The 27,974-nt window shown below is 39.3% G+C and overlaps 1 protein-coding gene across 1 annotated transcript in view; it reads right to left on the bottom strand.

The window, feature by feature from the left end:
- Window positions 1-27,974, bottom strand: part of LOC127432555 (tetratricopeptide repeat protein 28-like) — a 369,621-nt gene that overhangs the window by 319,061 nt on the left and 22,586 nt on the right. The window contains exon 2 of the mRNA XM_051683773.1: window positions 27,458-27,745. Coding sequence (XP_051539733.1) covers window positions 27,458-27,745 — 288 coding nt within the window. The remainder of the gene's footprint in view (window positions 1-27,457; window positions 27,746-27,974) is intronic.

The raw sequence follows: 27,974 nt of genomic DNA, 5'->3' as shown, positions 1-27,974 counted from the left end.
AAACTCCCAACACGCTTCTGTCATTCAGGCTCTGTCAACAGGCATTAAACTCAGCGGAGGAACAAAGAGAAGTAGAGGCAGCTTTCGGGCCTATATGGAGATACTTCCCAGGGTGGGAAGGCGAGCCCAGAACTGTGTGTGGGAGAAAGAGAGAGGGAGCAGGAGGCCAGGGTTTATTTCACTGAGTTTTACCCACATGCAAGGCCAAGCATCTTCAAAGTGCAGCCGATGGGGAGACGCGCAAAACCATATGCAAAAACATCTTCAAAGTGCAGCCGATGGGGAGATGCGTGAAACCATATGCAGAAACCATCCAGCTGCAGTCTCTTTAAACACTGTACCAAACATACAGTACACACACCTCAGACATATCCCAAGCACATATATACACACACATAAAGTACTACACAAGAGACTCCTGTAATACCGCAAATGCTAAATTACAATAATTCCTAGTGATTATGAATCTGAGTCAGCTCTTTTATAGTCTTGCACAGCCAGACTTTAGGCTACACAGTAAGTAAAGAATAAAGTCTGAAATGTACTCTATGCAAGTATGTGAATGCAGATTTTGTGCGTTGTTGTTTTCCAAAATGCGTCAGACTGCAATTCATAAAGGCCAAACATACTGAACGCATGTGCGTGAACATAGACGCTTTTAGGTACGCCAGTGTCATTGCATTCCAAAATGTGTCAGACCGCAATACATAAAGGCCAAAACATACTGAATGCATGCATGTGAACGCAGGCAGTTCTAGCTACGCCAGCTCGATTTCATGCATTGTTGCATTCCAAAATGTGTCAGACCACAATTCATAAAGGCCAAAACATACTGAATGCATGTATGTGAACACAGGCGGTTCTAGCTACGCCAGCTCGATTTCATGCATTGGTGCATTCCAAAATGTGTCAGACCGCAATTCATTAAGGCCAAAACATACTGAATGCATGTACGTGAACGCAGGCGGTTCTAGCTACGCAAGGTCGATTTCATGCATTGTTGCATTCCAAAATGTGTCAGACCGCAATTCATAAAGGCCAAAACATACTGAATGCATGTATGTGAACACAGGCGGTTCTAGCTATGCCAGCTCGATTATATGCATTGTTGCATTCCAAAATGTGTCAGACCGCAATTCATAAAGGCCAAAACATACTGAATGCATGTATGTGAACGCAGGCGGTTCTAGCTACGCCAGGTCGATTTCATGTATTGTTGCATTCCAAAATGTGTCAGACCGCAATTCATAAAGGCCAAAACATACTGAATGCATGTATGTGAACGCAGGCGGTTCTAGCTACGCCAGCTCGATTTCATGCATTGTTGCATTCCAAAATGTGTCAGACTGCAATTCATAAAGGCCAAAACATACTGAATGCATGTATGTGAACGCAGGCGGTTCTAGCTACGCCAGCTCGATTTCATGCATTGTTGCATTCCAAAATGTGTCAGACTGCAATTCATAAAGGCCAAAACATACTGAATGCATGAATGTGAACACAGGCAGTTCTAGCAACGCAAGGTCGATTTCATGCATTGTTGCATTCCAAAATGTGTCAGACCGCAATTCATAGAAGCCAAAACATACTGAACGCATGTACACTATATTGCCAAAAGTATTCTAGCTCACGCCATCTCAAATTAATTGAATTCAGGTGCATTCCAATCACTGTGCCATGGCCACAGGTATCATAAAATGAAGCACCTAAGCATGCAGACTGCTTCTACAAACATTTGTGAAAGAATGGGCGGCTCTCAGCGACGCTCAGGTCGAATTCCAGCGTGGTACTGTGATAGGATGCCACACTGTGTCAGACAAGTCCAGTCGTGAAATTTGCTCAAGACATACTAAATGCATGTCCACAGTCAACTGTCAGGTGGTATCTAGCTACACAAAGTGGATTTCATGCAATTGGTGAATGACAGCAACGTGTCAGACCACGAAGTGGTAAAGGCCACGTAAACATGACAGAGCGCGGGTCATGCGGATGCTGAGGCGGTTCATAGCTGCGCAGAGGTCGCCAACTTTCATGCATTGAGTGCAATCGCTACAGACCTGCCAGACAGCAATTCATGATGGCCTTCAGATATAGCTCAATGCATACATGTGCATACGCAGAGCGGTTCTAGCTGCGCAATGGTCGATTTCCATGGCCGAGCAGCTGCATTCCAAGCTATATCATCACCGCAAGTCGCAAATGCCAAAGCGTACTGGATGCAGTGTATGTGAAGCACAGGCGCCACTGGCTACTCTAGAGTCGAGTTCGTGCATTGACGCATTCTGAGATGTGCAGACCGCAATTCACAAGGCTTCTCCATACTGGCAATGCATGTATGTGAACGCAGTCTGGGTTCTGGCGGTATGCCAGCTCGAGTATATGCATTGTTGTATTCCAAATTGTCTGACTGCAATTCGTAAAGGCCAAAACATGCTGAATGTATGTGTGTGGACGCAGGCGGATTATGGTGTGCGAGGTTGATTTTATGCATTGTTGCAGTCTGGGCTGTGGCCGCCTGTAGTTCCAGTGAAAGCCGAACATACTGAATGCATGTCATGCATACACAAGAGATTTTAGCTGCCAGCTCAATTTCATGCATTTTTGCATTCGAAATGTGTCGACCGCAATTCATAAAGGCAAAAACATACTGCAACACATGTATGTTAAACCCTATGCGATTCAAGCAATGGGATGTCGACTTAAGTTCATATTGCATTCTAAAGTGTCAGATGAGCGAATACTTATTGGCAAAACATACTGAATGCATGTATGTGAACGCAGGCGGTTCTAGCTACGCCAGCTCGATTTCATGCATTGTTGCATTCCAAAATGTGTCAGACTGCAATTCATAAAGGCCAAAACACACTGAATGCATGTATGTGAACGCAGGTGGTTCTAGCTAATCCAGCTCGATTTCATGTATTGTTGCATTCCAAAATGTGTCAGACCGCAATTCATAAAGGCCAAAACATACTGAATGCATGTATGTGAACGCAGGCGGTTCTAGCTACGCCAGCTCGATTTCTTGCATTGTTGCATTCCAAAATGTGTCAGACTGCAATTCATAAAGGCCAAAACACACTGAATGCATGTATGTGAACGCAGGTGGTTCTAGCTAATCCAGCTCGATTTCATGTATTGTTGCATTCCAAAATGTGTCAGACCGCAATTCATAAAGGCCAAAACACACTGAATGCATGTATGTGAACGCAGGCGGTTCTAGCTATGCCAGCTCGATTATATGCATTGTTGCATTCCAAAATGTGTCCGCAATTCATAAAGGCAAAAACATACGCAACACAGATTTTATGCATTGTTGCATTCCAAAATGTGTCAGACCACGATTTTATAAAGGCAGAAAAATACTCTATGCAAGCACAGACACTTCTAGCTAAGCAAGCTCGATATTGTGCATTGTTGTATTCCAAAATGTGTGAAACCGTAATTCAAAAAGGCCGAAACATACTGTGCTCAAGTACGTGAGTGTAGATGCTTCTAGCTGTGCAAGCTTGATTTTGTGCATTGTTGCCAGTTTTGTGAGTAGTTAACTAAAAGTAGTGATGCTACAAACTTAACTACATTGTCTAGTAGAGTAACAATAGCTCAGCTATTTCCACAGTAGTGTAGCTTTTCCAGTAACAAGCTACATTTCGAACTAGTAGCGCTGTAGCATCACAAAACGCTTCATTTTTCACGTTATATTGAAAACGCAGCAATGGAGCCGAGAGAGTAATCAAACGCACTCATTTAAACCATCCTCTATCATGTAGCGCTGGGAAAAACGAATCAATGAAGTAAATCGGCTCCTTTGGACAGTTCATGTAAGTGAATTGGTTGAAATAAACAATTCCCTTATATTTAGCCTTGGGAACTCTGAATCATGTTAGTGAGTCAGTTCTTTCAGACGGTTCACATAAATGAACTAGTTCACATAACTGATTCACTGATTCACTTGAGTCCCGTGCAGCCTTAAAGGGACTTTGCCTTCTTTTTTTAAGCAAAATATTTAGTTAATTTCTGTATATTTCGATTCAGTTATAGAGTTGTTTTCTTGTTTATTAGTGTGTATTAAAGGTGCTGTAAGATATTTTTTCATGGAAAAGTATTTTCCTACTCCCTTAAAGATATTAATGAAATAAGTGTCATGAGCAACACACTCTCACGGTGAAATCGTCAGGATTCGTACGACTTTTCTAAATTTGGCTAATTCGTATGATATCGTGTGACTGCACTCGTATGAATTCGTACGACTTTCACTACAGCCAATGACGTCGCTGGACATCGTTTCCATCTAATACGCGACAATTACTTGCTTCTGTCACACACAACAGCGTCCTATCATGTTTACACACTCTACTGATTGGTTAAGTTTAGATAAGGTGTTTGGGTAAGGGCATAAAATTAATAAGCATGTCCTTAACACCTCGTGCGCGGAACTCTCGCAAAATTCCGCATTAGACATCCGGGAATTTGCACGTGATGAAGTCGTACGAGTTTATGCGAACAACATCGTGCGAGACCATACCAAATAGCCAACTCGTAAATGATGTACTAATTTTCATGAGATTGGGTTGGTCCTGAGATATCTCACCGTTCTCTGTGACAGCTGTAGACTTTGTAAACAGCAAACAAAAATGTGTCCGTGGACCGTGGACATTGACGCTTTTCACCTGTCAATCATTTTGCTCGTTCTCATAGTGTTGTCATTGTAGCGCATCGAGGCTATGATTCATAATGTTTGTCAGTTGAGGGTGCTATTGTGCCACGGTTGAATTTGACAGCCACAGGAACAAACAATGCTGCTCTTTTGTTCGATTTTAGTCTCAAAATTATCTTTGGAGGGTGGGGTTTTGGAATGAGGGGGCGTGGCTAATTCAATGGCTCAATCACGTGAAAGCTTCAGAACGCTAAAATTGCATACAGCACCTTTAAGTATAAATATGTTTAAATATACCCTATTTGTTTTACCCTTACGAGAATTAACCATGGATTTACTATAGTAATATTATAGTATTCATGCATTTTTTCAGCGGAAACCATAATTTTGGAAAATTAACTATGGTTTTACTACAGTAATCCTAAAAAGAGTATACTTTGAAAGGCTGAGCCATAACCTTTAGGCTGACACTACATCTTGTATCCCCTTCTAAAGTGCTTATTTCAAAATGTGTTAGCAGATTAGTCAATTACATCAAAGGCCTAATGTTTAAATATCAACATACACATACATTGTGTTCATAAATGCATTGTCTATACACAAGAAGAGTCATGATGCTTTGGTCTCAGTATGGTGCTGGAGCATGTAGCATGTTCATTGGGTGAGACGCAGTGATTGCATGTGTGTGTGTGTGTGTGTGTGTGTGTGTGTGTGTGAGATCGCTGATACAGCGAGTCGTTGCCTCTAGAGAGGCTGCAGCAGATGTCTAAGTGTGGAGACTAAGCAGCTGCCCGGCGCCCATGTGCGCACACACACACACACACACACACACACACACACTCAGGAACTCTCACTTCCGTCTTCACACACACACACACAAACACAGTCGTCATATCCAGTGTTAACACACCTCTCTCGCATTTAAACCAATTACAGCCACTTGTCTGTCCACCAGACCACGACCAATTACAGCAGGGAGCGAAACCATGCTCCAATATGCTGATGTGCTCTTTCTGTAAACTTGTTACTTTACTGCATGCTTGAGCAGGTGTTAATGTCTTTATGTATGTCTCGTCTGTGCTACCAGTGAGCAAGAGGCACCGTCAGAATTCTGCAAAGCACAGTAAAGCTCGAGAGAAATATCAAGCTAGTTCCACAAGAAACAACATACAGAAAGACAACATGATACGGCATGTGCAATGCAATTAACTTAAAAAATGTGATGTATTTCAGCATGAAACATAATAGCAAGTTGAGATGATTGTGCAAATTAGGCTATGATATTATTAGTAGACCACTGAATACACATGAGCTCAATAACGCTACAGATATTTATTAAGAAAGTAAATAGACACTATTGTGATTAGATGTTTATTTTCACTTATATCATGTTTATTTTACCTAGTTTGATTCCACTATACCCAAATACACATGAGCTGGTTAAATCTTATCATATCGTATCAGAAGTGACCTTGATCAGCAGAGATATCAAACTCAGGACCGACTCACTTGGGAGATAGACATGTTTGTCCTACTGTCCAAAAGCATTACTGATATCCGATGCCCTTGTCTGTCAAATCGTCATTTGCATATTGACCCCTCACCCAATAGGAGACAGGCTGCAGTGTAACAGCACCTCCACATCAAACTAAAAAGGGCCAGATTGATAGCAACCATTTAGGAGAAAGATAAGCCAAAAAAAAAAGTGCCTCAGATCTCAGTGTTTCTATATATACATACATATGTTTCATGGAATGAGCGGAAACATATACAAAATCTGACACATGTCATCACATCATTTAAAGTCAACAAACGGATCTGCATCCCAACCATGTGGAATAATGCGCTTATGTGTCACATGCACAGTTTTCCTTAAAGTTGTGACCTTTATGACTGCATACAATTTACACCGGTATAATAAAACGGCTCCATTTCCTTCTAAAAGCGAGTCATTGTAAAGCCCCCGAGAGAAAGACTGGATTGTGGAATTATTCGCTTGAATGGTGAATTTGCAGAGATTATGAGCTGCAGGGTCATTCCTGTCATTCCAGAGCCTTTTGAACGCTGTATCATTTAAAAATGAATTTTTCTGTGCTGCAATTTAATTATTTTTAAAACAAGGTATTAAAAAAGATTTTTGGAAATATTTCCTGGTCACGCTCAGGCACTTTAAACTATATTTACTAAACGAAAAACAAAATGTACAGTTTGGAAACAAAGAGCTAAAGTAAAGCTAAACTTGAAATTAATTGATATATTTTTTAAACATCATTTGATTCGATTTCTGTTATTTTAGCAAAGAGAAAGGAGTAATACAAACCAAATAATATCGCAAAACATCACTGAATTCATCAAATGCATTGCTAATACTGACGTTTGTGCTGTTGCTTTTAAATTCCAACCAAAATGATGTCACTTCCTGCTTCATGATGACATTTAGAAACTGGCTTTTGATATTTAAAGGGATATTTAAAAAGTGTAGCTAAATGGAAAGGGATACTGAAGAACCAGAAAAAGGCTATACAATTATTATCAATTAAAACAATATAATTATAATAGTTTTCAATTTTTAATTAAGTTTCTATTTCTGTTTTATTTTCAATTTGTCGTAGCAATTTATTTTGTTAGTTTTCACTCTTTGACTGTTAGTTTTAGTTGAGTTTTTTCAGTGTTTTTTAGTTTAAGTTTAGTTCATTTTTATTGTAGTTTTAGTATTTTATGACTGACAAAGCTAAAACGCTTACTGATATCATCTAATTATGTCGTGTGTTACCGCTATCAAGTGACATTTTAATCTTTAATGATGTATACGTTTTATAATATATTGTGTATCAAAAACTAAAATTAATTCGTGGTCATTTTTATTTTATTTTAGTTCATTCTGGAGGTAAAAAAAAGTGTTTTAGTTCAGTTTTAGTTTACATTCCCATGTTAGATTTTTGTTATTTCAGTTTTATTTCAGACTTGGTTTTACACTGGCGGCCAAAAGTTTGGAATAATGTACAGATTTTGCTCTTATGAAAAGAAATTGGTACTTTTATTCACCAAAGTGGCATTCAACTGATCACAATGTATAGTCAGGACATTAATAACGTGAAAAATGACTATTACAAACTACTTAAACTACTTCAAAGAGTTCTCATCAAAAAATCCTCCACGTGCAGCAATGACAGCTTTGCAGATCCTTGTTATTCTAGCTGTCAGTTTGTCCAGATACTCAGGTGACATTTCACCCCACACTTCCTGTAGCACTTGCCATAGATGTGACTGTCTTGTTGGGCACTTCTCACGCACCTTACAGTCTAGCTGATCCCACAAAAGCTCAATGGGGTTAAGATCCATAACACTCTTTTCCAATTATCTGTTGTCCAATGTCTGTGTTTCTTTGCCCACTCGAACCTTTTCTTTTTGTTTTTCTGTTTCAAAAGTGGCTTTTTCTTTGCAGTTCTTCCCATAAGGCCTGCACCCCTGAGTCTTCTCTTTACTGTTGTACATGAAACTGGTGTTGAGCGGGTAGAATTCAATGAAGCTGTCAGCTGAGGACATGTGAGGCGTCTATTTCTCAAACTAGAGACTCTGATGTACTTATCCTCTTGTTTAGTTGTACATCTGGTCTTCCACATCTCTTTCTGTCCTTGTTAGAGTCAGTTGTCCTTTGTCTTTGAAGACTGTAGTGTACACCTTTGTATGAAATCTTCAGTTTTTTGGCAATTTCAAACATTGTATAACCTTCATTCCTCAAAACAATGATTGACTGATGAGTTTCTAGAGAAAGCTGTTTCTTTTTTGCCATTTTTGACCTAATATTGACCTTAAGACATGCCAGTCTATTGCATACTGTGGCAACTCAAAAACAAACACAAAGACAATGTTAAGCTTCATTTAATGAACCAAATATCTTTCAACTGTGTTTGATATAATGGCAAGTGATTTTCTAGTACCAAATTAGTAATTTAGCATGATTACTCAAGGATAAGGTGTTGGAGTGATGGCTGCTGTCTAGATTTGATCAAAAATGACTTTTTTCAAATAGTGATGGTGATGTTTTTTACATCAGTAATGTCCTGACTATACTTTGTGATCAGTTGAATGCCACTTTGGTGAATTGAAGTACCAATTTCCTTCCGAAACAGCAAAATCTGTACATTATTCCAAACTCCTGGCCGCCAGTGTAGTTTCGTTAACTAATGTAACACAGATTCAAACACCTTGAACATTTATTAATAAACAAGGTAACTTCTCACGGTCATGGAAAACCTGAACAAAATGAGGGAATTTTAAAATTGTGATTCCCACACCTGAGAAAGTCATGAAAAATGATAAAATCGTAAAAATCACGGAAAAGTCGTGGAAATTTCTACAGTGAAAATACATTTTTACTAGTTTACCTCCGCTCTAAATGTATCTCATCAGCTGGATATTGCTCTTGTGCAGAGTAAAACTTTTTTACATTGTTTTGTCCGATTTGTGAGCTAATCTGAATCTGAATCCAGAAACACAAATGCCTAAACAAATGGAAACATCATGTCCCTGAGTAACCCTGAATAAATGCACAGTTTTTCATTTTAGGAGTTTGTTCATAGCATAGGGGACAAAAATTCACTTCTATGTTCACTCACCTGTGATCTTGTGATAATAGAAAACTAACAAATATGATTTCCATCTTTAAAACGTGTGAGTTTAAAATTCTATCCAATATATGAAGACGCATGCGGACATGAAAATGCACTGAATAACAGGAATGACCCATACGTCTATGTGTGAGTGCTTTTGAAGTGGCTCAGCAGAAGACTTCTACCTAATTTGGAGAAACCAGTGAGACAAATTGTCATGTGATGCAGCTGGCATTAAGCAGTGACACAGTGCTCGACTCTTATCTGCATGTGACCCGCTGAAAGATCTTTTTTCCACGCAGTAACGAGGCAATTCGCAATCCGGCTTTAGCAAAGAACTTTGAACTCAAATCTCCTTTTTTAGTTCTTTGATAATTGAATAGCATTGAGATTTTCAAGGCAGCTGAGCAGAGAATATTTCAAAATACTCCTCGTGAATACACTGGAGATTACAGTCAAACAGTACTGGAGCGCAGCCTTGCAGCTTTATGTTTTTAATTAGCAAATGGTTTAATGTTTTAGTTTCACGATGACAGTAAAAGGTATTAGTGGTTTAGTGTGTGCCAACTACTGTCTAAGCACTAAATACTAGCTAATTATGTTGAACACAAGCAGAGTAATTAGATTGACCTTTATAGGACCTATTTAACACATGCAACCTGTTTGTGGAAAGTCGTTGTGTCAGAAACACGTGTGGATGTGGGTGGGATGCAATGATCGAGGCATGATGTCAGTGCTATCACCATGACAGCAGCTCTGATACATCTACTGTATGACAGAATGTCCATATGTTTTGATATGATTTCAGTCTCTTATTTTTCTTGGCTGGACTGTAACAAGAAGAGTGTTGCGTTTACATATGATTCCATGGTTCCCTCTGCTGGTCGTCCCGGGAAGTGCTGGGTCACGATTTTTTTGGATGAATCTCATGAAAACATGCTCAAGTCATTTGCACCCCAAATATCAAAAAGAAAAAAAATCCATAAAGAAAAAAGAGTCTATTTTTAGTAAAATTGAGATTCTGTGTATTGTGACATTATTTTTGTAACAATTAAATACATTTACCCTCTAAAATCTCATTACAGTGATGCATTTTTCAAACATTAATACGTTTGAGTTTCTTTGCATTAATTGTCATTATTCTCAACTATGATTCTCATTAGACTCTAATTACTGTACTAAAATATTGTTGTTGTTGTTTTTTATTTAAATCAGCATATATAAATTTAAATCAGCAATAAAAATATATAATATATACACACACACACACACACACACATATACACATACACAGTATATATAAATATATACATACATACATACAAATCGTGTATATATTCATTCCCAGTGGGTCAGAAGTTTACATACACTTTGTTAGTATTTGGTAGTATTGCCTTTCAATTGTTTAACTTGGGTCAAATGTTTTGGGTAGCCTTCCACAAGCTTCTCACAATAAGTTGCTGGAATTTTGTCCCATTCCTCCAGACAGAACTGGTGTAACTGAGTCAGGTTTGTAGACCTCCTTGCTCACACATGCTTTTTCAGTTCTGCCCACAAATTTTCTATCAGATTGAGGTCAGGGCTTTGTGATGGCCACTCCAATATCTTGACTTTGTTGTCCTTAAGCCATTTTGCCACAACTTTGGAGGTATGCTTGGGGTCATTGTCCATTTGGAAGACCAGAGGACATTTCTCCAGAAAGTAAGATCTTTGTCCCCATGTGCACTTGCAAACTGTAGTCTGGCTTTTTTATGGCGGTTTTGGAGCAGTGGCTTCTTCCTTGCTGAGCAGCCTTTCAGGTTATGTCGCTACAGGACTCGTTTTACTGTAGATATAGATACTTGTCTACCTGTTTCCTCCAGCATCTTCACAAGGTCCTTTGCTGTTGTTCTGGGATTGATTTGCACTTCTCGCACCAAACTACGTTCATCTCTAGGAGACAGAATGCGTCTCCTTCCTGAGTGGTATGATGGCTGCGTGGTCCCATGGTTTTTATACTTGCATACTATTGTTTATACAGATGAACGTGGTACCTTCAGGTGTTTGGAAATTGCTCCCAAGGATGAACCAAACTTGTGGAGGTCCACAATCTTTTTATGAGGTCTTGAGTGATTTCTTTTGATTTTCCCATGATGTCAAGCAAAGAGGCATTGATTTTGAAATTAGGCCTTAAAATACACCTCCAATTGACTCCAATTAGCCTATCAGAATCTAATTGGCTAATTGCCTAAAGGCTTGACATCATTTTCTGGAATTTTCCAAGCTGCTTAAAGGCACAGTTAACTTAGTGTATGTAAACTTCTGACCTACTGGAATTGTGATATTGTCAGTTAAAAGTGAAACAATCTGTCTGTAAACAATTGTTGGAATAATGACTCCTGTCATGCACAAAGTAGATGTCCTAAACAACTTGCCAAAACTATAGTTTGCTAATATTAAATCTGTTTTTATGACTTCAACCTAAGTTTATGTAAATTTCTGACTTCAACTGTATATATATATATATAATTGAAATATATCATTACTGTTTTACATTAATAGTTATGAGAATTGGTTGGGGGGGGGGGGGGTGTAATTAATTTTGATGAAAATAAAGTCACAATGCAGGAAACAAAAATCTAAATGGTCTCATAAGTGTAAATGGTCTACATAAAGGTTTATAGACCATTTACATATACGAATGGTCTATGTACATACATAAATGTTTTTTATAAATCTTATATGTATATATCAAATTTTATTTTATTAATAAGCGTTGGGGTTTGTGAATATGAGTCAGGCATGTTCTTGACAGGTTTCATGACATTCACCCTTTTAGAAAAGACAGCATGTTTGAATCCCACAACTGCAAGTATTTCGTTTACAAATCACAACAGACACTGTACATCACTGTAAAATCTCAGAATACCCATCAATAATACACCTAACAAAGCTGTCAAAGCAAAAAGTATGAATTTTGTACGTGACACAGTTAGCCGCAACGCACATTAGCATACCACTCATATTAGCAAACTAGCCTCTTTCATGTTTACCAGGAATAATTAAACACCTTTTGGACACTTGGCTTCATCTCAGACACTTTTAATGGAGTGTAATGAAGTTATTTCTCTTTTAGAGTGCTATAACAGAGGAAAAAGAGTCTGAGAGCTAGTTCATTCATTCACAAAGGCATCTGTGATGTCAAGCGCCATGCTGGGTGCCAGCACTGCGAGGGTTTGGCTTCTCTGGCATGGCAATTCATGTTAAACTCCAACAGCGGACAGAAGTCTGCATGGCAGTGCTGTCTGGGACTCCGAGGGCCTCGAGGGGCCCATTAACATGAAAGGGGCCCGAGAACTCACAAACATGACTGTGTAGATCCGATATAAAGCTTTGCCACACAACAGACCGATCTGTTTTAGTTTATTCATCCAAGACAGAACTTCAGGGCCTCATATGCAAATTTAAAAATAAAGAGAGTAATATAAATGAGTGGGGAAAGGAGTAAAACGAGATGGAGAAGAATAGAAATCCAAAGCTAATGATGACATTTTAAATTTTAGTTTAAAAGTGCTTCATTGAAAAACATTTGAAATGTGGCTTTACTAAAGGGCTGACTAATGGTGGATTGTTTTTAAAATGTATGTATTATTATTATTTTTTTCTAAGAAAATTCTCTTAGTCTTTTTTTACTATGACGGGCTCAGACAGGGAGGCTACAAGAGTTCAAATTGAATGAAATTCCACTTGCAGTACCAAAATCCCAATAATAACCAAAAGTAGATTTGGTGCATAACAGGGGTGATTTTAACCACATATGAGACCAAAAAACACTGGGGACTTTTATTTTGAAATGTTTGTGCTCGTATCTACTCATACAGATAAAGAAACAAAATATGCACTCGTACAATCATCGGCCAATAACCGATAGTTCAAAAAGTAGTTATCGGCAAAGATTAACAGGCATAACCAATATACTGTGCATATACCAGTATGTTTATGATGGGCGATTATACATGTTTAAATTATACAAACCATGAATTGTATTGTCCTTGTGTATATCATTGCTAGATCTTGGTAGATTTAAGGGGAAAGGAGTGCTTGCACGTCATCAACATTGAGCCCCCTTTTCATTGCATTTCCCCGAGGAAAAAAACACCGATGTGGTTTGAAAATTGCTTTATAAGAACAGGGTGCCACAGACGTCAAGAGAAAGAGAAGATCTGGCCCCGGTGCACCATGGGAAAACGGCCCTGTGGGCTTTGCTTTGACATCCAGTGCAGAAAAGACAATCTAAAGATCTTCCCAGAGCTTGGAACGATGATTCAAGTCCTACGAGGGGGATGTTTCAGCTGCACACAAAACTCTTTGATTTTGAAACACAAGACATGTCTTTTTTGTCATGGTAATAGTGTGATATAAATGGAATTTGCTTCATATAAAAGACATCTTATCATGCCTCACAGAGTAACGTTACCATGACTGTAGCGCTATACCAGAAATTAGACTAAGGCCATTACACTCGACAGAAAATATAATGGGTTACCACATCATTATCATGCCATTAATGAACTACTAAATTAAAATTATAATGATGCTTTTGCCGGCATTTTCTAAAATAATTATGGCACAAAGGCCGTGCTTTATGGGAATTTTACCACAGTTTGGGGATGTTCACAAATAACGCATTATTGCGATCCATCTGCACACTTTTTTTTGCTTGTTCATCTATGTACGCATTCGTCAGACAGAAGGCAATTGTTTTGCGCTGTGCTTTTTCAGTGTCACACAACGAGCGTCACACTTTTAAGACATACAAGTTAAAAAGTAGTTCAACTTTGAAAAATACATCTCAAAACCCCTGCGTTTTGTGCCGCATCAAGCATTTTAAATGCAAGAATGTGTCCTGTGTGAACGGCCCCTTAAGGGGGTTTTAGAACAACAAGAACACCCCTTAAGCATGGTAAAAAACACTGTAAAGCGGCTTCCATTTGACTCGCGTCCATGTTCCCGAATACACTGAAGTCTATGGAGTGAAGCGCCAGCATTGCCTCTGGTAATTTCAAATAATTTCAACTTTGACCCTGTTGCCGCTGACCTTCCTAAGCATCAGCCAATGATTTCCGTGCAATTTGCACAAAGTCTGTCTTTGCAATACAAATTTACAACAAACAGAATCTCATGAATTTTTGCCTCACTAATGATTTTAGAGTACAAAGCAACAAGAAATAATAAAAAAAATGTCCCATGTTTTTTTCATAAATATTTTCCTTACTGTTTCCGAGCATCCAGAGACCTCAGTTCTTGAACTAATGTAAATTCCCCGAGAACATCCTAAGACCTTAACGTAAACAAGTCCTCTTATTAATTTCTGCAATGAATGTATCAAAGCAATGGCCAAAGTCCAAATACATGTTTTCAATTAGGGATGTCCCGATACCATTTTTTGGAGAACGAGTACAAGCACCAATACTTCTTTTTCAGTACTCGCCGATACCGAGTCCGATACCTTTTTTATTTTATTTTTGCAATGTTGCAGTTCTCAAAAAAATCTATATAAAAATAATCACTACAAACAAAAGCAAGAGAGCTGACCTGCTGACTTTACTGGTTCCAGCAACTGTAACTCAAATTAAAACCAAGATGTAAAAGTCATCCATCAATAAGCATTCTTTTGCAATTTTAAGGTGAAGATTATTTTTCATGAACAGAAGCATCTCTGCATGTGAACAACACAAATTCCATATTCAACAGTTTAAATCAATTTTATTATTAAAGGATGTCTAAATAAATTAATTGAATGAAACTTTAATGAAATGACAAGAGAACCATTACCAGCAATTTTCAACATTACATTTAATTATTCTTATCATATGAAGTGCTTTTATACAGATCCTTAAAATACAACATTGACGTTATTTTTGTCAAATAAACTGCTGTACAACAGAGCATCAAATATGTGGGGTATTGCTTAAATATAGCACAATTATTGATGAAATATAACACAGCGAGTATTGCATAACTATACAGTAGTGATATATTTCTGTTGTCCATTTTTGTCCATTTAAATGGAGCTTTTATTTTGAAAGAGCTTTAATTTTACCGGGTGATATCGAGTGATGCCGGTTTCCGGCTTCACATACCCGGAAGAGCTGTTGATCACTACGTGACAGTGTGATATTAAACTGCAAATGCTGCGATTTAATCAACTAAATATGTAAATATGCATGTGCACATGCAAGCTATATATTTATCTAACGAAATCACAGCCTTTGCTGTTTAATAATCACACTAGGACAGATCGTGGATTTAATTTGTGTACTGAATGAATGACCTCGTATGTCAGATGGTATTGGTTTTTGTTATCAGAGCCTTTTTACGAGTAGACTACGTGAGCCTCGTATCGGTATCGGGACATCCCTATTTTCAATGTTTGCAAACCTCACGCTTTCTTGCCTGGCAAAGAAGTAACACCACCCCTCCGTGGCACTTCCTGCAACCCTTGTCAAGCTACAAACTACTCAGAATAATTGGTTAAGCTAAGCTAAAAGCTACACTTCAGAGAAAGTAGCATGTTACACTACAAGCTACACGCCAAAAGTAACTTGCTACATTTAAGCTACTTCATATGTTTTTTCAACCACAGATGCATGAAGCATACCATCATTGACAAAGCATCGAAAATACGTATTCACATGGTGTTTATCAAAGCCTTGGTACAGTATATTACAGTTTAGTGCAATACAGTATACATGTATACAGTATGGTGCAATATGTACCAGTGTGTGTGTGTGAGAGAGAGCGCACATCTGGGCAATAACAATGTGATTTCTGATGGTATCTGATGGTAATACCATGGTACTTTAATAAACAATTACCATATTTATGTACCATTCTGTAGTTGCATGGTGCTTCCAAGCACTTCAAAGAATACCATGTTACTACCATGGTAAATTGATATATGATTACCATATTTATATACTATTGTATTTACATGGTGCTTCAAGGTAATTAAAAAAATACTATGGTACTTCGCTATATGATTACCATATTCATATAGCCTGCCATTGTATTAACATCGTGCGTCCAGGTAATGGTACATGTCCAAAAAAACATGGTAATGCCATTGTACTTTTTCATGTGTTTTCGTGTAGGCTAATACGTGTTTTGATACTCTTTGGTTGGAAAATGTATTTACCTGCAGAAGTCATTTACAAACGTGTTGAACTTTATAAAGACCTTCTTCATCACTGGCAAACGATAGGATGCATTTGCAGGTTTCGTTTCCATTGATTGTAGATCCACTGAAACCAGCATTATCTTTATTATCCGTGTTATAAAATACTCTGTGAGCTTATTGGCAAGTGAGAGCATGCACAAATGATTCAGCAGCGCGAGCTCAAGCTTTCTGGGGCATTCAGATTGAATCGCGAACGGATTCAGAATGCTTTCCTATCACGTGTGACCAATTCATTGTAAAGAACCGACTCAAATGAGCGATTCATTTGTGATCAGACATCTTTAGTTCTGATTGAAAGCTGGCATTAGTCAGAGGTGGGGGACTCGAATTACATGACTTGACTCGAGTCGCAAATTTAACGACTTGTGACTTGCTTGACTAAATGAAGAAAATGACTTGACTTTGACTTGAGAACCAGCGACTCGAGACTTGACCTGATTTGAATTGCATGACTCGACAATGACTTGAATGTTTTTTATTATTTTCAATAACTTATAAACAGTAATGAAATGTATTTAAAAAAATACTGCGACATCAATTAATTCATATGCAAAAATGTAAGTCGGCCAGCACCACTGAACGTGCCAAAATGACAGATGATTGTCCAGTTCCCAAAATAATCTCCTTTGGATATAAAGATTTCAAATTGGACCGTGTGAATAAAAAAAGATTTGCCAGATGCACAATATGCCATGCAGAAATATCCGATACAACCACCACAACCTCGAATTTCATCAGAAATGTCAAAAACCACAAGGAAAGGTAAGTAAATCGTTTAGTTATCATTTCATTATCCAGAAAGATTAACATTTAAAATTACTGTTCAAATGTTTGAGGGTTGTCAGTGAATTAAAACGATTCACATTTAATCTCATGTTTTGTAGCGCGACAAGTTTGTAATTACCCGACATTGCCTCTAAATGTGTGTGTGCCTTTTCTAAACCTTCTCAACAGTCAACAGAATACCATAACCATTTGTTGGTAGGCAGATTTGCAGTCACAACACTTTTTTTAAAACATGACAAGTAGTATAAAATATACAGAATGACTCGTGACGAAATCCAAGTGCTCTCATAGTGATTATGACTTCTGAAGACTTTAAATAAAGCCCTTGAATGCAATACCTTCATGACTATTTTATGTACACTACCGGTCAAAAGTTTTGAAACACTTGACTGAAATGTCATAGAGCGAATTTGCATTTTCATTCAGCCCGTCTGCCGTTTTTGTTAGATCAATGTGAAAATCTGACCATATTTTTACACAGCATACACACTGTGTTATACATTTTAACTGGTTAATTCTAAAATTCGAAACAATTCGGATAATAAGTTATCTAGAAGTATTAACAGTATTTTTAAGTGCCCACCATAAAAATACCGTGCATGTTCATTAACGCAATTTACTATATATATATATATATATATATACTTTTGATTATATTATTCGTAGTATGAAATTAAGTTTATATTTACAGTTCATTTTCCTTAAATTATTTAAAAAGTAATACAATTAAAGTTAGAGAAGATTTATTTTAAACATAAGATTATTTAATTTAAAATATTTACTGTTTTCCCTGACTGGTTTTGTATTTTAGACACAATAATGTAGAGTGGATTTCTGTTGCAATTTTGAACATTTTGTGTTAGTATCTGAATTTAATTTAATTTAATATTATTTTATTTTCCAATGCTAACATAGCACATTACTGTTATACAATTCATATAAAAAAAATGAATGTAAAGATATGTAAACAAGTTCATCTTTTCAGAGCAAAAATAAATATTTTTTAAAAAAAATTATCCTCTATTTATTTTAGTACTGTGGCTTGACTTGACACTCATCAGGACTCGACTTGACTTGCTTGAGGTGAGTCACTGACTCGACTCGACTTGACTTGCTTGAGGTGAGTCACTGACTTGACTTGAGACTTGACTTGATTGAGGTGAGTCACTGACTTGACTTGATTGAGGTGAGTCACTGACTTGACTTGATTGAGGTGAGTCACTGACTTGACTTGATTGAGGTGAGTCACTGACTTGACTTGACTTGACTTGCTTGAGGTGAGTCACTGACTTGACTTGCTTGAGGTGAGTCACTGACTTGACTTGCTTGAGGTGAGTCACTGACTTGACTTGCTTGAGGTGAGTCACTGACTTGACTTGCTTGAGGTGAGTCACTGACTTGACTTGCTTGAGGTGAGTCACTGACTTGACTTGCTTGAGGTGAGTCACTGACTTGACTTGCTTGAGGTGAGTCACTGACTTGACTTGCTTGAGGTGAGTCACTGACTTGACTTGACTTGACTTGCTTGAGGTGAGTCACTGACTTGACTTGACTTGATTGAGGTGAGTCACTGACTTGACTTGAATTGATTGAGGTGAGTCACTGACTTGACTTGCTTGAGGTGAGTCACTGACTTGACTTGCTTGAGGTGAGTCACTGACTTGACTTGCTTGAGGTGAGTCACTGACTTGACTTGCTTGAGGTGAGTCACTGACTTGACTTGCTTGAGGTGAGTCACTGACTTGACTTGCTTGAGGTGAGTCACTGACTTGACTTGCTTGAGGTGAGTCACTGACTTGACTTGACTTGACTTGATTGAGGTGAGTCACTGACTTGACTTGACTTGCTTGGTGAGTCACTGACTTGACTTGCTTGATTTGTCTGCACTGCACTCGAGACTTGACTCAAGACTTGATGGTTAAGACTTGAGACTTGCTTGTGACTTGAACATGTGTGACTTGCTCCCACATCTGGCATTAGTAAACACCGGGTACAAGGCATGATGTAGCGGTATAGATTTTCTCAATGCTACACCACTACCTAGTCAAAAATATAGCTTCGCTACTGAAAAGCTACTTGATTTTAAAAACTAGCGAAGCTACTGGCCATCACTGCCAATAGCCACGACTTAATAAAGGCTTTTTAAAAATGTAAACCCTACACTGAGTGCCTTGGACAACTAGAGCATCTGAACAGAATATTGCTTATGCAAAGAGCACCAGTGGGAATTACTATACATCCAAGTAGCACTCCTTGCATGCTGTGTTTGACATTAAAATACACAGTGTCAAAAGTATAGCCGAAAGACGTAAAGATTATACATGATAACATGATAGTGTGGTAAAATGACTTACCAACCTTATCTATGTAACATTATATCTAATAATACAACTTTGTTGCCATGTTGATGTAACAGTAAACCTTATAAGCGACTGTAGAGCCGAGGAGGGCGGGGCCGGGCTGGAATGAGACACACCCGGGCCCCAATCAGCCTGATGGGGCGTGCGAGGGATAAAGGCGGCCGGGGACAACAGTTCGAGAGAGAGAGAGAATTGCAGGCAGCTGTACTGTGTGGTTTTTGGTTGTGTGTTTGTTTAAGTTGTTTATTAAAATATTATTTAAGTTGTCAAGCCGGTTCTCGCCTCCTCCTTTCCACTGAACCCCCTTACACTGGTGCCGAAACCCGGGAAGGAGGAGGGATTCCCGTCGCAGAGTCCTCGACACTGCCGTCCACCCAGGGGAGCGCCACTGCCGTCCAACGGGGGACGGAGTAGCCCGACCACCCGGACGCGAGGAACGGCCGCCATCCGCGAGGCGAGTGGGGACGGGACTCCCCGACCGCCTGGAGCGAGGGAGCCGCTGCCGGGGGCAGAGGAGTGCCCTGCCATCCCCCGGGAATGCGGAGGGGTCGAGAGAAGACCGCCGTCCGTGGGGGGAGGAGGGAAGTGACTCCCCGACTGCCTGGAGTGGTAGGGCCGCTGCCAGGGGCGGAGGAGTGTCCCCACGGGACGCCGGGAAAGCGGAGGGGCGTTCTGTCCGCTGGGGGTCGGAGGTCTGACTCCGTTCCGCCCGGGGAGGAGCGGCTGCAGTCCGCCTGAGAGGGTGGATTAGTGATCGAAGACCACGTGACGGCGCATCAGAGAACCGGTGAGTTTCTTTTTCTCTCTCTCCTCTCTCTCTCTCTCTCTCTCTGTCGCTCCGTGTTGGCCTTTCCCTCGCCATTTTGTTTTGTTGTTTTTCCCCTCCTGTCTCCTCCCAGGTCGAGGAAGGTGGGGATGACCCGCCGGCAGTCGGAGCGTAAGGCACGTCCCCCCCGGAGAGGAAGGGTGGGGGATGTACGTCATGCCGGGGGCTCCCCGGCCTGAGGCAACGCCGGGAGGAGTGTAGAGCCGAGGAGGGCGGGGCCGGGCTGGAATGAGACACACCTGGTCCCCAATCAGCCTGATGGGGCGCGCAAGGGATAAAGGCGGCCGAGGACGACAGTTCGAGAGAGAGAGAGAATCGCAGGCAGCTGTACTGTGTGGTTTTTGGTTGTGTGTTTAAGTTGTTTATTAAATTATTATTTAAGTTGTCAAGCCGGTTCTCGCCTCCTCCTTTCCACTGAACCCCCTTACAGCGACGTTATCAAACTAAAATCATGTAGAACAGAGATTTTATCACACTATTATCACAGCAGATATCTTTAGAAACACTCAATCAAAATGGCAAAGACATAAAAAAAGTTCTTCAGTGTCTCAAAGAAACTGGCATTTAAACAGATAAGGGCTAAAAACCTGCAAAAAAATAACAGCATGCTCTCTTCCAGGCAACTGCGAGGCCTTGCACTGTGTTTCTGTGTCACTGGCACAATTGTTTGGATGCTCAGTGTTGCCGGGGACCAGCGAGCAAGTTTTTCTCTCTCTCTCCTCTCTCTCTCTCTCTCTCTCTGTGTCTCCCGCTAGCCCTTTCCCTCTCCCCTCTCCCCTCTCTCACACCTCGCCTCTCACCCAGGTTCCCAGGAAGCGGGGTGGACCACCGGCTGGCGGAATGGCCGGAAGGGTACCGTTACCCCTCCAGAGATGGTGGGGGGAGTAGGTCAGTCCGGATGGCACCCTGGCCTGAGTCGGGTGGGAGAGCAGTGTGACGAGGAGGTTCCCATCCCTTACCCGTTACAACTGTAAATCAAGATATAATTTCTGTAGCCCAACCCGAATCATCTAACCCTAAATCAAGACCAGGACTTCTTGTCATGAGCTATAATTTCAAAACGTACTGAATCTGCATCTTCGCAGGCGCAAACACTCAAACAACTCATAAATAAAGATGAAAACAATAACATCTTGCCTCTTTCAGCATCCCGGTACTCAGTGTCCTCGAGTTCTCCTGACAGAACACTGCTGAAGCGCCACTCGACAACGGCCTCTCGTGACGCCTGCGAGTGTTTGAGTGTTTGACAACATGACTACAACCAGCTTATTCTTCTGTGCCTTCTGCTCAGCTGTGAGGTGTAAAATACGACCTCATTAAAGTCATTTTAAATAGCATGTATTATTATTAAATATGATATCTTTCATACATAAATGAGCAGTTTTAAAAATAAGTCGATAATTGACCAAATTTACATGTGTGGCTGGTTAGGACACAGTGCAAGATGTTTCTCCTGAGATAAAAAAGACCCCAGTAATCTCGCATGTGTCTCCTCCAGACTTTCAGAACAGATCTCAACAATGTCTCAAACTGTGCTCAGATTTGCCGAGATTTAACAACATAAACTCAAAAATTTCTCATCAAATTCTTCCAAGACCAAATGATCTGATCTATACTATCCACATGTACTCTACAGCTCCATACTCTTACCATATGTCAACAATTGACTTATTTGTGTCTATTTTTATTCCTCCAAATGAATTTCAGGAGAAACCTTCGAGATCACATTGATATGTAAACTAAACATAACTCCTCTTAGCAGGAAAACGTTCCACTGGGGAGAGTCATTTCTTTGTTTGTTTGTGTTTAATTAAGACTTTTTTTTTTGGCAGAAAAGTTCCATATAATCTTTGCATATGTGTCACAGGGCAAAACTACAGCATTTCAGGCCAGTAAAGTCAGTGGAATGCAGCTGTTATTGCACTTATTGTCCTCACAGCACAAGTTTGCTGGTGAACTCATCCAGAATTTCCACAACACAACAGCAGCCTGGCCCCACACCCACTACTTCCTCCTATTCTGTTCCAAAAGGAAGCACAATCTCACCGATACACTCCGGCTGTTCCCACAAAACTTATTCTGCTTGGTCCTAGACCAGAGCCTGAGTACTGCACTTGTGGCACTGGTTAATCCAGTGTTTCCTGTACCGCTATTCAGAGGCAGAGATGTGAGTTTACAGTCTGAAGAAATAAAAAAGACTGTGTACCATGAGACAATACCAAGACAACACACACATTATTGCATTCTCTTTGCTCTAAAGCAAACATACAACACGACTACTGTAGTCCGATTCACAAATGAATAAATCTTATTAGTCGGTACTTTTAATGAACTGCACAACAAGACTCATGAGTTTACTGGTTTGAATCAGATGGAGGAATCTTTCCCTTTATTTTTAATTTTTTTGACAGAGGAATCTTTCAACTAAGTCTACTAAGTCAACTAAGCAGTTACTGAATTAAAGGGACAGTACACCCAAAAATGAAAATCCTGTCATCATTTACTCACCCTCATGTTGTTTCAAACCTGTATGACTGTCTTTTTTTTTTTTTTTTGCGGAACACAAAAGTTGACTAATTTTCACTGTAAATAACTTAAAATTACATGTTGTTTTTTACCAAAACCTATCGTATGCCTTCAGAGGACTTGGAATATTATGCATGAGTCACACAAACTACTTTAAAGATTTGGGTCCTTTTTCAAGCTTTAGAAGTTAGTCTCTATCAACTGCCATTGTACTGAATTAAGCGAAAATTCCTCATATTGTGTTCCGCAGGAGAAAGTCAAACAGGTTTGGAACAACATGATGGTGAGTCAGTGAATTTTTGGGTGAACTATAGAACATCCGACTTTACTCTGAGCCATGTCCAACTCAAAATGACACAAAAGCTGTATGTATTTATATATTTATTATTTAAATAGTATATTTTATATTTGTTATATTTTTATAAAATTATATTTACATTTTAAATAGAATCTACAAATTTTAACATTCATTAAAATTTAGATTTATTTAATATTTAAATATTTTATTTAATTATAATTTATTATTAAACAAAATATGAATTAAAAACCATTAAACCATGAATTCCAGCAAAAAAATTTTTTTTTAAATATATATATTATACACATATATATATATATATATATATATATATATATATATATATATATATATATATATATATATATATATATATATAACAACATAGTATTGCTTTATATACTGTATATATAAAACAGCATTCTAGGAAACGTTGGTCTGCACATTCACCCAAAGAACACTCATCTCTCGGAGGAGACCATTATTCATAAAGAGAACAATTTCACACATTTTGGTTCAGTAAAAATGGAACCCATGTTTTTGCCCTCTTCTCTTTGCCAATCAAAAACGTCCCGCCTCTCAGGCTCCATGCAGCAAATTAAAAGTCAAAAAGCAGTAGACGGGCAGCTCTGCATGCCGAGGTTAACGTTCCTTGCTAGGTTTGGGTTTTGCCACATGTGCTTTGGGCCGGGGAGGAGAAGATTGTGTGGTCAGAACGAAACCAAACCGAGGTACCGCTCATGTCTGCGCAAAGAGTTTGTCAAAAGAGTTTTGAGGTTGCAAAAAACAGGCCATTTCAATATCCTTCATTCCTATCAAAACCAGCATGTTTGTTTGATTACAAAACAATTACGAGTGAAGCTGTTAAGATTGCACACATATGTGTGGACTGCCCAGCAAAGATCCTTAACCACTGAGCTACCAACACCCTATATAAGACATTATAAAATAATGATGTGTTTAATAAAAAAATATAGTCATTTTAATAACCAAAGAATGTAATAAACATAAAAAAGTGACCTGTTAAACAAGTAAATCAATGAGCCAGAACCACAAACCGAGAAATTCTCATCTTGTCAACATATTAATCTTACATGCTGTGTGGGTCACCATACAACAACAACTAATCCATTTCTCTATATATAATTAATGCAATTAGCGTTTGTTCCTTTAAGACTGTGCATAATAGAAAAGCTGATGAATTAGTGTTGTTTATTAGTAGAGCAGCATGCTTTTTCTCCGTTGCCAAGAGCAGATGAACTCACGCTGCAATGCCGCTACTGAGCTCATTTTTCAACCGCTCACTTTGCAGTGATGTTCTGCTGTGACTGCGTGTTCGCATCACACCAGAGAAGTGTACAGCAAAGAGGCGATTTGGCAAAGTCAAGCGCTCAGGTCATCGTGACTGCCAACAAATAATTAAAGAGTGTGTCGTTAAGGAAGCTAACAATGGACTTTGCGACTATTTATGCAAATGTATCCTGCATATGTGAACTCAGAGGTTCATTAAAGTTCTCAAACCTAGCTCGCTTTCACTAATATATAATTAAAATACTATATTTTTGCAACACAGAAAGTATACAGAATAAAACGAACGATGTAGGCCTAGCGACAAAATGTTTCCAAACTTTGAGAATGTTTTTGTTTTTTTAAATAAGTGTAATTTATTATTCTTCAATAAAAGAAAGGTGAAAGGACGCATGCCGTTTTCATTTCTCGATATTCTTCAGAAAGAGTGACATGAAAGCAAATGCAGTTAAAGCTGTTATTTTTTAAACAAAGAAAGAATAAACATTATCTTTTTTTAACATGTTTTTGTGTCTGTCTCTGACCATTGTGCTGTTTTCATGGTTTTTTAGCATTGCGCGCAGGACCTTGCTTTTAGGCCATGTGCACACTATGAGGTTTTCATTTGAAAACGCATTGATTTCGCTACATTTCCACCTCTCATCTACACTAGGACCGAAAACACTCTCCATTAGCGCATACTTTGGAAAAGGATGATGTTAGGAAATGAAAACTAAACTTACAAACAAAAGTGGATTTATGTGGATGTGGCCTTAGGCACGGTGTCAAGTTAAAAAGAAAACATGCCTCAAAACACCTGCGTTCTGTTATATATTTAGTGCAAGAACATGTTCAGTTTGAACAGACCAAAAGATAAAGTAAAAGGTGCTGTAAGTAGCTGTTCTGCAACTTCAGATTTAGTCACTGAATTAGACACGCCCCCTCTTTCCAAACCTCCGCCCTAAAAGATATACATATGAGTTTACATTAAACATGTGCTGTTGTTGGTTGCCACAAAATTACTATATTTTTAGGAAAAAATATAGAAGCTGAACAATTTGACAATAATATCAGCGCCCGACGACTTACGTATATTTCATGGCGAAGTAACAATCGTGCTTTTTACATACACTTAGGTTGAAGTCATTAAAACTAATTTTTTAACCATTCCACAGATTTAATATTAGCAAACTATAGTTTTGGCAAGTCATCTACTTTGAACCACAAGTCTGGTTCATCCATGGGAGCAATTTCCAAATGCCTGCAGGTACCACGTTCATCTGTACAAACAATAGTACGCACGTATAAACATCATGGGACCACGCAGCCATCATACCGCTCAGGAAGGAGACACATTATGTCTCCTAGAGATGAACGTAGTTTGGTGTGAAAAGTGCAAATCAATCCCAGAACAACAGCAAAGGACCTTGTGAAGATGCTGGAGGAAACAGGTAGGAAAGTATCTATATCCACAGTTAAACGAGTCCTATATCGATATAACCTGAAAGGCTGCTCAGCAAGGAAGAAGCCACTGCTCCAAAACCGCCATAAAAAAGCCAGACTACAGTTTGCAAGTGCACATGGGCACAAAGATCTTACTTTTTGGAGAAATGTTCTCTGGTCTGATGAAACAAAAATTGAATTGTTTGGCCATAATGACCATCGTTATGTTTGGAGGAAAAAGGGTGAGGCTTGCAAGCTGAAGAATACCATCCCAACCGTGAAGCATGGGGGTGGCAGCATCATGTTGTGGGGGTGCTTTGCTGCAGGAGGGACTGGTGCACTTCACAAAATAGATGGCATTATGAGGAAGGAAATTCATGTAGAAATATTGAAGCAACATCTCAAGACATCAGCCAGGAATTAAAGCTTGGTCGCAAATGGGTCTTCCAAATGGACAATGACCCCAAGCATTCCTCCAAAGTTGTGGCAAAACGGCTTAAAGACAACAAAGTCAAGGTATTGGAGTGGCCATCACAAAGCCCTGACCTCAATCTGATAGAAAATTTGTGGTGTGGTAGGGTGAGCAAGAGACAGACACAATGGGTGTGACGTCAAGCCTCGGAGAGGCATTTATTGGAAACAATAATAAACGTAAAAATGTCCAAAAGGGATACTAAAGAGTCCAGGGGGTAATAGTGTTCATAATAAAGGGGGAATCTGGCATCCTCGTGGTGAATGGGGCTCCATGAAAGGGGCCGGGTAGTGTTCATAGGAAAGCCCAAGCACAGGCTGTGTCAGTCGACTGCTCACGCTCCCCTCCAAAGTCCACGCTGTGGGCAGAGCTGAAAAAGCGTGTGCAAACAAGGAGGCCTTCAAACCTGACTCAGTTACACCAGTTCTGTCTGGAGGAATGGGACAAAATTCCAGCAACTTATTGTGAGAAGCTTGTGGAAGGATACCCAAAACGTTTGACCCAAGTTAAACAATTTAAGGGCAATGCTACCAAATACTAACAAAGTGTATGTAAACTTCTGACCCTCTGGGAATGTTTTCTATGTTTAAATGTCAGGAATTGTGGAAAAACTGAGTTAAAATGTATTTGGCTAAGGTGTATGTAAACCTCTGACTTCAACTGTATATCAATAGAATAAACAAATTTACCTTTAACTGAATGGATGCTTTGAAATGTTCAATGTATAAAGAATATGTTTAAATACATTTTAGATACAAAATCATGAAACTTTCACTTTTGTTGCCTCCTGGAAAGCAAAACAATGAGAATGTACAACACTCTGACAGTACAACAACAACAGGTTTCCGGTATGAATCGCAGGGGAAATTCCGTGTTCAGGACAAAGCAGGATGGGCTGAAAAGATTTTGGTTAAAGCCACGCCCACACTGTGCAGCCCCGCCCACACTGTGCAGCCCCGCCCCCACTTACCTTCGGCCATTTGGGGTTAAGGAGGCGAGCTTTTACAGCGTCGTCGAGGGCGGTCTGGTAGTGGCCCAGCTTGAGGTGGGCTGCCGAGCGGTTGCTGTAAAGGATGCAGTTTTGCGGGTCAGCACGCAGAGCTTCACCATACAGCTTCACGGCCGTCTCGAAGTCGCCAAGCTGACATGCCTCGTTGCTTTGCCGAACCTTCTCCATGAACTCGGCCTTGCTGAGACCCTGCCCCTCGGCTGCAGCGTGTACTGCCCTGCCTAACGCTCGCGGTCCAAACAGAGCAAACTGTTAAGGAGGGAAACAGGAAGAGATTTGGTTTATTATACATTTAAAGGCCCCATGAAATCAAAATGAGAGTTTTACGGAAAGTGCTAACTACACTGAAACTATTTAAAGAGTAAATATATATATATATATATATATATATATATATATATATATATATATATATATGAATCGAAATACAGTGATAAACATCAATTAACTAATTATTTTTTCTTCAAAAAAGCAGGTT

This window comes from Myxocyprinus asiaticus, chromosome 42, assembly GCF_019703515.2.
Source record: "Myxocyprinus asiaticus isolate MX2 ecotype Aquarium Trade chromosome 42, UBuf_Myxa_2, whole genome shotgun sequence".
In the NCBI taxonomy this organism is placed as follows: Eukaryota; Metazoa; Chordata; class Actinopteri; order Cypriniformes; family Catostomidae; genus Myxocyprinus; species Myxocyprinus asiaticus.
This window is presented reverse-complemented; position numbering and strand designations above follow the sequence as displayed.